A 17577-nucleotide genomic window follows, 5' to 3' on the forward strand; every position below is an offset into this window, starting at 1 on the left:
CAGGGATTAAAGCAAGCACCCTACCTGCTATACTGTTTATCCAGCCTCATCTCATTTTTTTTTATGGCAGATAAAATGATTCACTGATTTAGTATAGTGGGCTAATTAAGAACATGTACTTTGGAACAGTCTTCTTTTCTTACGCAGTCCCAGAGTCACCTGGAGGGTTGGGAATGTGGCTCATTGGAGAGCCCATGCTTTGGCGGGGCTCCATCCCTGACACCATCAAAAAGAGCATGCAAACAAAACCACCTATATTCCCACCACTGAATAACCTTTTTATCACTTAATGTACAGCTTTTAAATAGATCTAGAGATGTATAAATGTTTAAGAATGGTGGTATGTACATGAAAAATATATCTTGCCACATTTTTATAACAATTATACCATGCAGGCACGTTTCTAAGCAGTTTATAATATTGTCTTCACAGTAATCCTTCTAGTTTACTAGTAGAGATTATCCATCCTTCAGGCCACATGAAATCATGTAGCCTGATCCTAGAACACGACAGGATGTGTATCCTTCTTACGGGCTGCCTGAAGCCCATCTGCCTGTATTGTATGGCCCATGAATGATATAAATATCCAAATAACCCTTGGCAGAAAATAGGTTCCCCCTCTCTGTTCTAGGTATCTACTGTTAATATGCATTTTATAAATGGGGAAGTTCAGGTAAATAGAATAAATAACCCTCCAAATTCTCTCCCTTCCTTTTTTTCCCTCTCTTCCTCAATCCTCTTTTATTGCCTTCACATTTTATCCAAGTTATCTTTTCGTTGTTTTATTGATTTTTGTCAAAGTGAAAGTGCTGATCGAAATAATATGAAGACCATATTAATTACATCTTTGCAAATTCATTTTGTCCAGAGTTAACTGAACTCACATTACTGTTTGACAGACTATTTCTCCCAGATGTCATATACATTTGTTTTTGTGTGTCATACCTACCCCATTCTCAGTATGGGCATTGTACAGTCAACCTTTCTAAGATGTGCATGTTTGTGTGCAAGCAGATGTACACTTTCGTTTTCTCTGGAGAGAAACAAGAATGAACATTTCTTTGGTTTGCCTTATTTTTATACATGTAATTACTGATTCTAAGTGTGAGTGGTACTTTTTGAAAAATAGCTAGAAATATTTGGGTGAAGGGAGGATTACTAAGGTTAAACTCAGAACTTTGTATATGTGAGGCGTAGCATTGTTCTCCCGTTCATCGATTTGCTCAAGCGGGCCCAGTAATGTGTCTGTTGTGAGACTTGTTGTTACTGTGTTTGGCATATTCAGTATGTCACAGGTAGCTTGCTGTGTGGGTGAAATACCCTCGGTAGCTTGCCGGGCTCTCCCAGAGGGACAGAGTGTGTGTTTTATTGTTAAACTATATTCCCAGTTTAGTTTTCTTTTTTCTTTAATATTTTAGTCACTGTAGTTTACAAAACTATTAAAGGTAGGGTTTTTACACAGAAAACATTCTAGCATTACACTCTCCAACAGAGTATCCCAGTATCTCCCCCAGTCGCCATCTGCCTCTGTGGTAAACTTCTACTGAAGTTTCTCAGTTTCTGTTGCCTTTGAATCCCTTGACTTGTACTAGAGATATTACCTGTTGATTTTTTTTTGTGGGGGGGGGGGGGAACGAAGGATGAGGGGTGGGACTGGAAATTCATAGTTTGACTGATTCTCAAATTTAAAAAAATTGCAGCACATTCAATTCATTCACCAAATACTTAATGAGCATCTATTTTATTTCTAATGTTGATGTTGTGCTAGTCACAATGGTATAATGGAGAAGAAGATGGAAATGGACGATCTTTACCTTTGTTGAGTTTACATTCTAGCATGGGTGACAGACAATAGTACCTGCTAAGAAGAAAACAAAGGGACCTCTGTTGCAGAGAACCATGAGTTCCTAGTTTGGATAGGGGGTTATGAGGAATTAGTTTATTAGCTGAATCAAAAAGGAGCTAGTCTTAGTGGGACTGTAGTCATGGAGTGTCATCGATTTTCTTTTCCCTTCTTAGGAGGAGGAGGATGATGATGATGATGATGATGATGATGATGATTTTGGCTTTTTGGGTCACACCCAGTGATGCTCAGGGTATTATTCCTGGCTCTGCACTCAGGAATTTCTTCTGACAGTGCTCAGGATACTATGGCGATGTCAGGGAATTGAACCTGGGTCAGCCACATATAAAGCAAATGCCCTACTCCCTGTACTATCACTCCAATCCAACCTTAAAAGTAATTGATCTTCTGCCCCGAACAGTTCTCTGATCATCCTTGGTACAGTAGTAGGTCACATCACTGGGTGTGGTCCTGGAGCCCAGTCCCATATCCCAGCACTGCCAGGGGGACCTGGATAGTCTCCTGCACCCTAGGGCCCAAACTGTGATCCTAGGGTCCCTTACATTGAACAGCTGACCTGGTTCTGAGAGGGCCTCCAAGCACCCCCAAAGTACTATCACTGTCCTCCCGTTGTACATCGATTTGCTCAAGCCGGCCCAGTAACGTCTCCACTGTGCAATTGTTACTGTGTTTGGCATATTGAATAGCTTGCCAGGCTTTGCCGTGCGGGCTAGATACTCGGTAGCTTGCCGGGCTCTCCGAGAGGGGAGGAGGAATCGAACTCGGGTCGGCCATATTGGCAGCATACAAAGCAAACCCCCTACCTGCTGTGCTATCGCTCCAGCCCAACCCCCCAAAGCAAAAAAAAAATTATGAAGAAAGATAGGGGAATTCAGAGAAACTAAAGGAAGGTAAATGTACCTGAAGAGAAAAAGAAGTGACAGGACATGAATTGTGATTTAATAAGGTAGATATTGGGCTAGATCTTTGGTTTAGACTCTGTAGACTGTACGGGAGCGTCTTTCCTTCAACCCTCAGTCGGATAACTGAATCATATGTTGTACAAAATACTGGCATACATGAGTTAAAAGGACATGCAACTGAACACTAGTCACAGAGGTAATCTGGCCCTGTTCTAGTTTGGAAAGTGTTGTAGGCACACATACATAGAATTTGCCTAAGTAGGTTGGTAGCATGGATTCTGGATTCAGGCTTCTTTTAAATCTTGGTTTTACTCATTATCTTTATGGTTTTCAGCCAATTTTTCACCAAATTATCACTAACCCTAATGAGAAGATAAACATTTATTGAACAGCCATATTTATTGACAGTTATTTTTTTCCTCCTTCTAAACAGACCTTTTTTTTTTTTTTTTTTTTTTTAAATTTATTTATTGAATCACTGTGGGAAAGGTTACAAAGCTTTCAGGTTTATGTCTCAGTCATGCAAATATCAAACACACTTCCCTTTACCAATACTTATTTTTTACCATGAAGAACCCCAATAAAACCCCACCCCCCACCCCTCCCCGTCCCTGTGAAGCAGATGAATTCTAGTTAACACTCTATCTGCTTTGATTAGATTCATTGTTTCAATAAAAGATTCACCACTATTATTTAGAGTTTACCCCCCCCCCCCCCAAATCAGACATGCTGAAAAAGCATTGTGAAGTGATTTGCTTTCTACGGCTGGGTTCAAGAATTAAATGTTGGTTTTGGATTTCTGCTCTTTTACCTATTGACCCTGGAAGTATTTCTACTGAAAGTCAGATAGTTAAGAAATTGGTTTCTGTGTTCTGGAGTCCTGGCCGTGCTGGAGAGCCGCTCGCGGGGGGCAACCAGTGGCCTCGGTAGGGCGTGAAGGGCGGACCGAAACGCCCCCCTTCCCATGAGGTTTTAGTCGCCCCCACACTCCCGGCTCATACCTGCTGTCCACAAGGCTCCCATGTGGCCGCCATCTTTCTTTCCAGAGAGGAGAGGGCGAATGGGGCAACACCCTTTCCCCTCCGGCAGACTTGATGGCCTGGATCAATGCATAGTCCGTTCACTTTTCTGCTCCAAGCTGCTGGGTTCTGCATTAAGTCCTTGTGCTTCTGGGGCCGTGGCCGTGCTGGAGAGCCGCTCGTGGGGGGCAACTGGTGACCTCGGTAGGGCGTGAAGGACGGACCAGAACGCCCCCCCTTCCCATGAGGCTAAACAGACCTTTTAAATCACAATTTTTCCTTGCTATATAAATGTATTGGATTCTTTTGCTCTGGTAGCAAGGGATATAGTCACATATTTTGTGTTTCTTGTTTAACAACATATTACTGTTAAAGTTGAATGGCTTGATGTAATATGAGGAAACAAAGTTTTATAAATTTTATTATTTTACTTACCGAATGTAGCCTGCCCACACGGCAGAGTCTGGCAAATTCCCCGTGACGTACCCAATATGCCAAATACCAGTAACAATGATGGGTCTCATTCTCCTAAAGAGCCTTGAATATAATCTCAGGGCTAGGATGAAGGAGACATTACTGGGGCCTGCTCGAGGCAATCGACGAATAATAGGATGATCTGTGATCTGATCTGTGATTATTTTACTTAGATGAAATCAGTGTTGTATATTGAACACAGAATTAAAAAACACTGTATTTCATGAAATAATTAGTCCATTAAGATTTTTCTCCTTATTTTCTGTAAAATGTTGTGCTTGTATTTTTATTTTATTATTAACCCATGGTTATTAAATCTTTAATAAAATTATACTTTCTCATAAAATTAACATACTAATAATTTTTGTGTTTTAAAAAATGAACAGGTTCGTCATAAGGCATCACAAAAGGTTTATGCAATGAAGCTTCTAAGTAAGTTTGAAATGATAAAAAGATCAGATTCTGCTTTTTTCTGGGAAGAAAGAGATATTATGGCCTTTGCCAACAGTCCCTGGGTAGTTCAGGTAAGCATACTAACTTTTATAAATTTATTTCTAAAATAGTTTATTATTTATAAGAATTGATAGTGTGTGCTGAGAGTTTCACATTTCATTGATACAGTGACAGTGCAGTTATTTTTGATGAGATACAATTCGTTATACTTGTTTAGTGTTCTTAAATAGCATGTTACTAGACATCACATGTAATATTTATATTGGTATATGTCACGGTCACGGTCCTCCTGTTGTTCATCGATTTTCTCGAGCGGGCCCAGTAACATCTCCATCGTGAGACTTGTTACTGTGTTTGGCATATTGAATATGTCACGGGTAGCTTGCCCGGCTCTGCCGAGTGGGCGAGATACTCTCGGTAGCTAGCCGGACTCTCCGAGAGGGGCGGAGGAATCGAACTCGGGTTGGCCATGTTGACTGCGTGCAAGGCAAACACCTTACCCGCTGTGCTATCGCTCCAGCCCATTGGTATATAGAAGCAACTATTAATTGTTTTTTATATTTAATGTCTCTATAACAAATTGGGTTGATTACTAGTGTGTTGTTATTCCCTGTTGGTTCTTTTTCTTGATTTACTTTTTAGGGACAATCAGTCTTTCTGAGAGAAAACAACTTTCTAGGAACCAGAGCAATAGTGCAGTGGGTAGGGCATTTACCTTGTACATAGCCAAAGCAGGTTCAATCCGCAGCATTCCATGGTCCTCAAGCACTGCCAGGAGTAATTCCTGAGTGCAGAGCCTGGAGTATTCCTCGAACATCACTGGGTGTGACCAAAAAAGAAAAAAAATCCTCCAAAATCCTAACTTCCTATAATAAAACTTTTGACAGATATTGGGTAGTCCTCCTGTAGTCCTTAGACAAAATTTGGTTCCCTAAATATACTTCTATTTGATTGTAAAGTAAGGAACTTATGGCTTGTTTTGCCTCCTTTCCTATGACCTCCATGTCTCTTACTAGCTTCGTTTCTTTAAGGACTTTTTTTTAATACTACTACCTTATTCCGAATACATTTATGAACAGGTGTCATGAGTAAGATTAGGTATGTAGTAGTTGATGTCTGGAATGTTAAAATGATCTAGGAGTTTGATACTTTGCCTTATGGGAGATAATTTGGAGAAATAATTTGTCACATCTTTGACTATGTAATTTGGAAACTGATAACACTGTTGATTTTTTTTAATATTAAGCCTCAATCTTCCTCCACCCTTCATTTTTTATTGTACCTAGTGAATAGAAATTCTGATACATGCACTAAAACTAACTTTTTGTGGCCACGTACATTTTAATAATTTACTTGATTAAAAAAGGATAAATTCTTAATCATTAAATGAAGGATGATAAATTCCACTTTTAGTTTCAATTTGGTTTCATAGCAACACTCATTACTATTTTTGTTTATCATTTTATAAGTTGGTATCTTTTTTTTTTATTGCCAGGGTGGTGGCCATACCAAGCAATACTTAGGTGGAACCTGGTGACTATTAAACCAGCCAGACCATATGGCTCAATGCTAAAGCTGAGGATGCAGCTGGGGCCCTGTAAGGCCAGAGACCACCAGGACTAATCTCCCGGCAGTGCTTGGTGGTCACCAGAGCCAAAAGTGGCAGTACAGGGAAAGGGAATTTTCCAGGGCTATACATTGTGATGCTGAGATGAACATGGTGTACCAAGGCTGCTTTTTTTGATTTTGTTTTATTTGGGGGCCATATCTGTCTGTGCTCAGGATTTACTCCTGATTCTGTGCTCGGGGATTACTCCTGACAGGCTTGGGGAGCTGCAGGGGTTGCCAGGGAAAGAACTCAGGCCTGCTGTGTGCAAGGCAAATACCTTAGCTGCTGTGCTGTCTCTTTGGTACCTCGTCCTTAACATGCTGTATCCTTGGCATGTTAACGTGCCATCTCCTTGGCGTTTTTCCTTTTTAAATATGCTAAGTAGTCATTCATAAAGGATTGCTTGAGCTATAGAAGATTAGCTAAACTGTTGACTTCTGCAAGAGCATTGTAAGCATTGTACAATTGAAATAACAGATTATAATCGTGGCTTTCATAAATCTCTAGGGTGAAGTCTTTCTGTGTACCATTATATATATGAAATGTTTAACTTTTAAAATTCTTTTTTTTTTCTCCTTGCCCTTCCCTTCATGGAGGTGTGGGTGGTGGAGGATTTACATTCATGCTTGGCACTCTTGCTTATGCATTTTTAAGCTGTTTTTTGTTTTGTTTGGGGGGGGGGGCACACTTGGTGTTGCTCAGAGTTTACTCCTGGCTCTTCACTCAGGTTGGCTGTGTGCTAGGCAAGTGCCTTTCCCACTGTACTATCACTCCCTCGAGCCTCACCACATCTTTAGCTGTTGTGTTTGTTGAGGTCGCATATTAGTGCCTGCACTGGTCACTGAGGTTAACACTTTATTTGTGGTGCATGCAGGATGCTTTGTCACGGGTTGTACTCTCAGTTGAAACACACAAGTTATGGTTTGTGGTACCCAGTGGGGGGGTTGTTGTGGTGCACATGTGTTTCTTGGGGTTTACACCCCACTTTTGTGGTGCTTACATACATTTGCCTCTACTGTTGGTTTTGGTTTCATGGCTGGGATGGTAGACAGCAGAGACACCAGACATGTGCTCTCGTATGTGGAACACTGGGATTTGAACTCACAACCATATGCTTACAAGGCTGGTGGTGCTCTAAGCCTCTGTGCTGTTCTTCCAGACCCTTGAGAAAATTTGTCAAAATAGTGAACTTAGAATTTAAAAAAATTGTTTTTCAATATATTAAGAGTTGTATAGCCATTACTGCATTTTTTTATAGTATCTATCACCTCAAAAATGCCCTGAATTTAGCAGTTTTTCTCTAATCTTCTTCTGACTTCAACTCATAACCCCTAATCTGCTCTTGTTATCTGGATTTGCTTATACTAGAAATATTATGTAATGAGATTATACAGTGCACATTTTGGTGGCATCTTCTTTCACTGAGCATAGTGCTTTTCAACATTCATGTGATAGCATGCACCAGCACTTTATTCCTTAATATTGCTGAATAATATTCTGTTGTATGGCTGTAGCACTGTAGCACTGTCCTCCTGTTGTTCATTGATTTGCTCGAGCGGGCCCAGTAACGTCTCCATCGTGAGACTTGTTACTGGGTTTGGCATATCGAATACATCATGGGTAGCTTGCCAGACTTTGCCCTTCGGGCGAGATACTCTCGGCAGCATGCCGGGCTCTCCGAGAGGGGAGGAGGAATTGAACCTGGGTTGGCCGTGTGCGAGGCAAATGCCCTACCCGCTGTGCTATCGCTCCAGCCTATTGTATGGCTATCACCACACTATTTACATACTGTATTTGACAGCCCCGTGGGTTGTTTCTATTTCTAGGTTTCCCTTTTCCCCTTATTTTAGGCACCATCATTTACAATACTTTAAATGATAGGGTTTCATGCTTAGGGTATTCCAGTACCATGCTTTCCACCAGAGTGTACCCCGGCTTTCCTACCTTTACCTGACCTTGCTAAACTCAGTTCTGTAGGCAAGTTCTCAGGTTCTGTTGCCTTTAGCCATTTGTGTTATATGCCACACACGGAAGTGGTCATTCTCTACCAGTGCTTTTGACTAATTTCATTCAGCACGGTACTTTCCAGATCCATCCAGGTAGCAACAAATTGCATAATTTTGTTTCTTATAATCAAGCAATATTCCATTGTTGTTTCTACATTTTTGCTGTTATTAATTGTGCTGCTCTGAATTTTAAATATGGTGTATATGTTAACATATATTAACACATTTCTCTAAGGAATATACTTTGCAGTAAGATTGTTAATGGGTCAGATTGGTAGGTCATCAATTTGAATAGACTATTCAAACTGGGATTTATTTTCAAATTATTATTAAATTCCAGTTCTTATATTTTAATTACTTTACTATTTAATTATATTAAGCCCCCAATTTTACTATTTATACTCTCATTGAAAAGCTGTTTATTTTTCTTATGAATTATGGTGCAGTATAAATCATTGATACCTATATTTCTTAGAAATATATTCTCAGTTTAAATTCAATAGGTGAATATTGGCATGTTTTCAAACTTACTGTATAGAAATTTTTTCTTGCAACGTTGAAGGGCAAACTCAAGATCTTCCTTTTTTTCTTTTCTTAAAGTCTTTTTTATATCTGATTGTTCTTTGCCTGTTTTTTTTTTTCTGGTGTTATTTCACCACCTACATAGGTGTATTCCCAAATAACTTTAGTTGACTTTTAATTTAAAAAATTTTAAGTTTAAATTTCTTTTATGTTTCTCATTCTAGTCTCTCAACTTTTTAATTTGTTGCTATCAACTTGCTTGCTGAAGAAGCCTGGAATTTGCTTAATTTTATCTTTTTGGTATAATATGTTTAATTGTTCCACTCTAATTTGTATTTTGTAAGATGGCAATTAGATACAAAGGTGTGATTTGGTGGGACATTGTGGTGGGACAGCTTTATGGTAATGTCTTGTTCTGTCAGGAGGCTTATGCTTATTTTTATTCTGTTCATCAGATCTTATGTTTCTTCCCCAGATTCATTAATTTATAAAAGCTTCCATTAAGGGAACATTCTAAGTAGTAGTACTGTGCACATATAGGAAAGGCATGAGAAAAGAGACAAAGCAAACCAGAAAAAGTAAAACACAGTCATAAATTTGATTTGCTTGGGGTTTTGAGGTTTTTTTATTATTGTTGTTCTTCAGATAGTTAGAATATAATTTCTTTTCACTAAAAATAGTTTTTCACTGTATAGAGCCTGCTCTTTACTAAAGATGCATTACTTTTTTAAAATCACAGATAAGTTCAGAAGAAACTTATTAATAAGAAAACTATTTCTAAAAAGATGTGGATATTTTAAAATTACTCCCCCCTCCCCTTCCAGGGTGTTGACTTCCATTATAGAATGAATAGTAAACATTTTTCAGCTTTATCTTTTGTGTGTAAATTTCAGTGGGCTTGTGCCATTATATATTAAATTTGATGTTTGCTGAAGCTTTCTGGCTAAATAGATTAACATTATTCCTGACCCAAAGAAAAAGAAATTTGGTAACCTACCTTAACCTTAATAAGCTGTTCAAAGAAATAATTCACATCAAATAGATTTTAAGTTCAAACAGGTATTCCCTCTGCCAAAATGGCTACTTTTAGAGGATAAAAGGAAACTCTTCTTTTGAAAACTGGCAAATATAAGAAAAGCATACTGAATTTGGTTTGCTAATATTTTAAGTAATTTTCTAGGGGCTGGAGCGATAGCACAGTGGGTAGGGCATTTGCCTTGCACGCAACCGCCCCGGGTTTGATCCCCGGCATCCCATATGGTCCCCTGAGCACTGCCAGGAGTAATTCCTGAGTGCAAAGCCAGGAGTAACCCCTGAGTATTGCTGGGTGTGACCCAAAGAGGAAAAAAAAATTTTTTTCTATCTATTTGCATTAAGGAGATTTGACTACTTTTTAGGATAAAGGTAAAGGTCCTCCCGTTGTTCGTCGATTTGCTCAAGCGGGCCCAGTAATGTCTCCATTGGAGACTTTGTTGTTACTGTGTCTGGCATATCGAATACGTCACGGGGAGCTTGCCAGGCTCTGCCGTGTGGGCGAGATACTCTCGGGAGCTTGCCGGGCTCTCCGAGAGGGGTGGAGGAATCGAACTCGGGTCGGCCATGTTGGCTGCGTGCAAGGCAAACGCCCTACCGCTGTGCTATGTACGGGTATAGTTCATATAAAATGAAAACTTTCATGAACCTTGATTGAGCTTGTTTACAAATCTTTCAGGAAAAAGTTCCTTCCTATCTTTATGATACAGGTTTTAAAAGTTTATTGTGATAAAATTTGAAATATTTCTCAAAGTAGAAAGTATCTTGAATCTACATGTAGTACTCAGCTTCAACAGTTACCGTACATGACCAATTTTATTTCAGTCATACAGGGAATTGGCAGGCTTTTATATAAGACTTCAGAAAGTAAATATTTAGTTATTTATTTTTTAATTGATTCACCTTGCGATACACAGTTACAAAGCTGTTCATGATCTGGTTTCAGTCATACAGTCTTCCAACACCCATCCCTCCACCAGTGTTTATTTCCACCACCAGTGACCCCAGTTTCCCTCCTGCTACCCTCCTCCCCCCTCACATACACATACCTTTCTCTATGGCAGGCACATTCCTTCTCTCTCTCTCTCTCTCTCTCTCTCTCTCTGTTCCCCACCCCCAGCTCTCTCTTCCTTCCCTTTTGAGCATTATGGTTAGCAGTACAGACACTGAGAGGTTATTATGTTTGTTTCTTTACCTACTTTCAGCACTCAGTTCTTATCCAGAGTGATCATTTCCAACTATCATTGCCATAGTGGTTTCTTCTCTATTCCAGCTGCCTTCTCCCTCAGCACCTGAGGCAGTCTTTATATATTTATCATAAAGTCAAATATGGGCTGGAGTGATAGCACAGTGGTGGGGCGTTTGCCTTGTGTGCTGGCCCGGCCGCAAGCCGGGTTCAATTCCTCCACCCCTCTCAGAGAGCCCGGCAAGCTACCGCGAGTATCTCGCCCACACGGCAAAGCCTGGCAAGCTACCCATGAAGTATTCAATATGCCAAATACAGTAACAACAAGTCTTACAATGGAGATGTTACTGGACCCACTTGAGCAAATCGGTTAACAATGAGAGGACAGTGCAGTGCAAAAGTCAAATATATGTATTTGATTTACGGGTGTGCTCTCTCTCTCTCTCTCCCTCTCTCTCTCTCTCTCTCTCTCTCTCTCTCACACACACACACACACACACACACACACACACACACACACACACACACACGTCTTTGGATCACAGTTGACATTGTTTGGAAGCACTCCTGGCTTGGGTACTCAGGGGACCATGCCAATACCAGGGATTAAACCTTGGCTTTTACATGCAAACAATGGACTTGAGCCTTTTGAACTATATCCTGAACTGAAAATCAAACAATATTATGTACTACTTAGATATTAAGGAAAAGAAATCTACATACATTTTGATGAAATTGAAAATATAAGAAGTATGATTTTAAAAAAATATGTCTGTAAAGAGAGAATAAAGTTATATTCAGGGAGAGATAATGTTAAGAGTATTTGCTTAATTGGGCTTCACAGTGTTTTTTTTTTAATTTTCAGTGTTTCCTACCTAAATTGATTGCAGATGTTCTGTTAATGCTGATATATAATAATATTTTAAAACTCATTTCTTAGAAAATTACTTTTTCACATAGGTACTATATATATAATATGTACCTATATGAAAAATAGGTATATATTATATACCTATATATAATACTATATATATCATAACATGTTCATTTTTTGTTGATAATCTGTTTCTAGAGAAATTTAAATTTTCAGAAAAATAGTTTTCATGTACTTTTTTATAGTTTCTCTTATTATTAAGAACATCTTACTTTAGTATGTTACATTTGTTACCATAAATTACCAATATTGATGCTTTGGTATAAACTAGAGTCTATAATCTACAACTGTTTCCTTAGTTTTTATCTAATATCCCTTTGTTGTTTGAGGATTTCTTTCTAAAGAAATGAAGGCATATTACATTTAATTATCACATCTTAGGCTCTTCTTGCTTGGACAGTTTTTCACATCACTATTTTTTGGTGTTATTATTAATTTTAGTTTTGGGGTCACTCCTTACAGTGCTCAGGGGTTATTCCTGTCTCTTCACTCAGGAATCATTCCTGGCTGTGCATACTGAACCACATGGGATACCAGAGATCAAAGCCATTTGGGCGTGTGTAAGGCAAGTGCCTTACCCACTGTACGATCTCTTCAGCCCCTACTTTTGGGTTATCTTTAGTTATGTTTGTTAAGTTAGTTTATGTTTGTTAAGCATATATCATCTTCTGTTGAAGTTTCTTGACATTTTTTTTCATTATTTTGTGTTCTCCTTTTTTTTAACTTCATTTAAACACTGATTTACAAAGCTGTTTGTAATAGTGTTTCAGGCATTTTATGTTCCCACACCAATCCCACCACCAGTTTGAACTTCCCTTCGCCATTCTCCCCAGTTTCCTACCCACCTCAAAACCTGCCCTTTTAGCAGGTACAAGATAATTTATTTTATATTGCTGTTACAGTTAAATGTGTAATAGAATTATCAAAACATACTTCAATTAAAAATAGTGAAAGTGGTTGTATCTCACAGTGGGGTTGTTGTCTGAGGGTTTACTAGCAACAAACAGCTTAGTAATAAGCTGCCTTAGTATTAAGCTGTTTGTTGCTGGTTGAGCCTTCAGTGTTAAACTGATGTACCTAGAATTTTTATGAGCTTGATATCTCCACAGAGGTTCCTCATGAAGCAATGAAGTTGGGCCATTGGCATGGCGATGACTTTGGGGTGTGAATGCAACTGTTAGGGCTTCAGCGGGGCGAGGACTCAGCCCACCCCCATCCCGAGGACACCCCAGAAGTTTTGGCCAGAAGATCAGTGTAGCCGTGAATTTTGGTGGCTTGGTTTGCATCTCATTTCTGAGATGAGTTTTGAATCTGTGAGACTGGGTTGATGTGAGGGTGGCTGTGGAATGTGTGTGGGGTTATGGGTTTTTGAGGAAAGAAAGATAAAAGGCCAGTTTCACCATTTATAAGGGTAGCTTTGTAGCACTGTTGTCGCGTTGTTCATCGATGCCTGCTTGAGCAGGCACCAGTAACATCTCCTTTTGTCTCTCACGAGCTAGTATAGCTCAGTGGTCTCATCTCGCTCCAGGAACACAAAGTGAGACTTGTTGTTACTGTCTTTGGCTTATTGAATACGCCATGGTTAGCATGCAGGCTCTGCCGTGTGGGCGGGATACTCTCGGTAGCTTGTGGGGCTCTGCTGGGCTCTCTGAGAGGGATGGAGGAATCGAATCTGGGTTGGCCATGTGGAGGGCAAATGCCTACCTGCTGTGCTATTGCTCCCGTCCATTTATAAGGGTACAAACTAATATATAGTCTGTAACTTGATGTTAAGCATATTTATTAAGAATATAGTTTTAATTAAGCATATTTATTACTTGTGAGATATTTTAGAACTTGTTAATGTCTTTTAGCAATCTTTCTACTTTGTTAATCACTTCAAATTGTGGCGTAGATTGAAGCTCCTTTATTGCCAAGTCTAAATAGATTTTGCTCTATAGCTATTTTCTTAAATTCTGTTGAAAATGTGACACTGTAGTTGGAGACTTGACTCCATTTTTGGTGTTGTCATCAAGATTATTATATCGCAATGCAAATTTTGCATATATACACTACTTTGCCCTAAATGTTAGGTCATATTGAGAAACATTATCAAGTCTGTAGCCAAAGTTAATTTCCAAAGTTATTCAGTATATGATAATAGTTATTTGAGGGTGACTCCTTTTGTTAGATAAAGCTTACTCTCTGATGAGTTTGTTTAAATTTTGTAAAACTCTACCCTGCTCAACCATTGGTGTGCTTTGTGATACAGCAAGTGAAGCTACTCAACTGCTTTTGGCCTATTCTGATACTTCACAGTCTGACTCCCAGGTTTTATTCTAGTGTTCTTCCTTTCTATTTTTATCACTTTTTTCCCCTCCAGCACCACATGTTGTCTTTTGTATCTCTGGTCTCTTTCCCTTAACCTTCTGCTATTGAAATTCATGTGTATTGTGTCCTATTATAATTTATTTCTTAATAGTACTAAACAGTAGAAAATTATACAATAAGGAACATCGATTTCCATCAATACCTAGCATATAACATAAAAAGCTCTTGAATTTCTTAAGTGATAGGAATGTCTTTGATATGCTACTGAGGCAACTTTTGGTGGCCCTTTGGTAATGTGTGGATGAAGACTGGTGTCCAGACAGAATGTCACTGTCACTGTCACCCCGTTGTTCATTGATTTGCTCGAGCAGGTCTAGTAACGTCTCCATTTTGAGACTTGTTACTGTGTTTGGCATATCCAGTACGTCACAGATAGCTTGCCAGGCTTTGCCGTGTGTGTGAGATACTATCGGTAGCTTGTTGGGCTCTCTGAGAGGGGCGGAGGAATTGAACCCAGCTTGGCCGGGATGGCTTTGCGCAAGGCAAACGCCCTACCGCTGTGCTATCCCTCCGTCTTCCAGGCAGAATACACGCATAATTTACAGAACTGAAACTTTTATCTGTAAAACCTTCCAGGAGGGAAAGGGAGCTAGAGATTGAGTTGAATCATGGCCCCAGTGATTGATTTAATTGTGTTTTGTGTGCCTGCGAGTATGATGAGGCCCTGATAAAACTGAACATAGGCTCTTGGTGGAGTTTCCTGGTTGATGAACACATAACTTTGTTAAGTGGGAGGTTCACCTTGTTCCATAAAAAGGAGGGAAGCTCTGTGCTCCCTCCCCGACCATGCATCCTTTAATATAAAACTATAAATCTAAGTTCTGCACAAGTTCTCAAGAGTATTAGTGAGTTCTGTGATTCATTCTAGTAATTTTTCAAACCTAAACTGGCCTTAGGAACTTTTCTGTTTGTGGTCTGTCAGAATACAGGTGGGCTAGTCACACCCTGAGTATGGTCGAAGACTGAAAAGAGACCATTCTTTCTGTTTGTTTGGTTTGATATGTTTTGTTTTTTGGGTCCCACCTGTTGGTGGTGTTCAAGGTTACTTTTGATTGCACTCAGGGACCACTAATGGTGAGCTCGGGTATCATCAGGGGTGCCAAGGATTCAACCCAGTTAGACTTCGCAAGGCAAAGAGCTCTACCTGCTCTATTATTGCTTGGACCCTGGAGACCATTATTGTAAAAGTTTGAACTTGTGGCATTTAATTATAACTCTGAAATTTAAGTATGAAAATTGCATTTAAAATAGCCAGTCAGGTAGAAGCCATATAGGGATATATACCACTTTTTGCATGCAAGCTTTTCATTGGGATACATTAGGGTATAATGAGTATTTAAGTGTTAAGTTCTATTTCATACTGTTATACTTATTCTAGGTTCCTTGTATTTCCATATTTATTTTAGAATCATTTTGTTGATTTCAGTGGTAGGTGCGGGAGGGGTTTAGAGCTTGCTTTGAATCTGTTGCTAAATTTGGGGAAAATTGCCATATTTAACAAAGTAATTAAAATAACATTGCATTTTAACAGACTAGTTTAGGTATGCATTGATTTTTGTATCAGTAGTTGTATTTAATAAGTCTGCTGAGTCTTTCATTTGCTCCTTTTTTCTTAGGTCTCACATACTCCTCTTCTGTGTGTTTCTAGTTTGTCAAATTATATCCTTGAATAATTCTTTGAGATGTGATTATGAATTCCTTTCCTCCCTTCCCTCCCCGCCCCTCCCCTCCCCTTTTCTTTCCTCTTTGTGAGGTAAGGACATTTTTGAAACTTACATAGAAAGATGTGAGGGGAAAGCGAAGGAGAGTTGGAGAAATCTGTGTGTTCAAGAGAGAACATAGACTTCTCCAGAGTGAAAAGAAACAAGCAAAGAAACAAGCAATACTTGTTCAAGAAGAGCAAGCTTGAAGAGCAAGCTGTGGTTTCTGTATTTCTATAACTATACATAGTTACCATGCCTTCTCACTTATTTTCTGCCTGGCGTTTTCCAGGGTCAAAGTTATTTTCCTCAAATTTTGAAGACATAATTCTGTTGTCTTTGACACTTACATTGATGGAGAGATTTGTTGCTAGTATTACTTATTTTATGTTTTTGTACATATCTTTACAAAAACTTTGAGAACTTTTCTGTTAGATTTTTGAATGTTTAGCACTATTTTATAGTTTCTTTAGTATATTTTAGTCTCAGAATTAGGCATAAGGAACCTCCTGGTTTTTTTTTTTTCAAATCTCTAGATCTTTTGGGGAAAAGTTCCTTTGCCAAAATTTCTAGCTCTGTAATTTGTTTTTCTCGCCAGTTATATAATTCTAAAGCACAGGTTCCTTTTTTATATGAAATTATTATTTGAGATGACTTGTTATTCTATTGAGTATTGATTCTTCATACTTAATGTTTTTTTTTTTTTTGAGACCCTGTCCTGTGGTGCTCAGGGACTCCTCTTGGCTTATTGCTCAATGGTCAAACTCAGGCCTTTTGCATTCAGAACCTGTGCTCAGCCTGTTGAGCTATCTCTGTAGCCTGTACTTAGTTCATCCTTATTTTTTGTTTTTTTGTGTTTCCCTCAAATGTTGGTAGGTTTATCCTATTTGCCCCTAATTGTTTTTATAGAAATCATTTCTATTTGCATTGACTTTAGGTACAGAGAGACATTTGTTGGGTGGGACATGTGAGGATTGAGATTATTATTTCTCTATTTTTCCATGGGATCAGTACCACTTACACTGGAACATGTAACACTCTCGCTTGTTATGAGCAAGGTGATGAGCAGGGAAAGAGAGGAGAAAGCCCTGTTTCAAATTCTGTTAGGGTCAGAGAAGTAGTATTGATAGGAAGCACTTGCCAGGTGTTCCAAATGGGTTCCATCCATGGCTCTGCTGGGAGTGATCCTTCAGCACTGCTGGGTGTGACCAAACTCCCCCATTTGACTAGATGCCCCAATTCTCATAAGACTGTGCGTTGTTCTTTGCAGGCATATGGGGTTTATATCCATTGAATCTGTTGTCTTCGGGGTTTCTCTAACAGTTCCTACCCGCTTTACCTTTTTCTATGTGAGTTATATGCAATAATTTGTTTTCTTAGAAAATCTTTCCAAATTATAACTTTCTGTCATTTGTTATTTGTGTTTCTTATTACTGTTTCTTTGTAAAAAAGAATGTTTCTCCTTAGATTGCTGCTTTGTCCTCCAAGAGTGAAATGATTTATGTA

General features: G+C 39.0%; 1 protein-coding gene across 2 annotated transcripts in view; it reads left to right on the plus strand.

The window, feature by feature from the left end:
• ROCK2 (Rho associated coiled-coil containing protein kinase 2) overlaps positions 1–17577 on the plus strand; it is a 112183-nt gene that overhangs the window by 36945 nt on the left and 57661 nt on the right. For both annotated transcript variants that reach the window (XM_056122926.1, XM_056122932.1), the window contains exon 4: positions 4646–4783. In XM_056122926.1, the coding sequence (XP_055978901.1) occupies positions 4646–4783 (138 nt within the window). The remainder of the gene's footprint in view (positions 1–4645; positions 4784–17577) is intronic.

This window comes from Sorex fumeus, unplaced genomic scaffold, assembly GCF_029834395.1.
Source record: "Sorex fumeus unplaced genomic scaffold, SorFum_2.1 ptg000006l, whole genome shotgun sequence".
NCBI lineage: Eukaryota > Metazoa > Chordata > Mammalia > Eulipotyphla > Soricidae > Sorex > Sorex fumeus.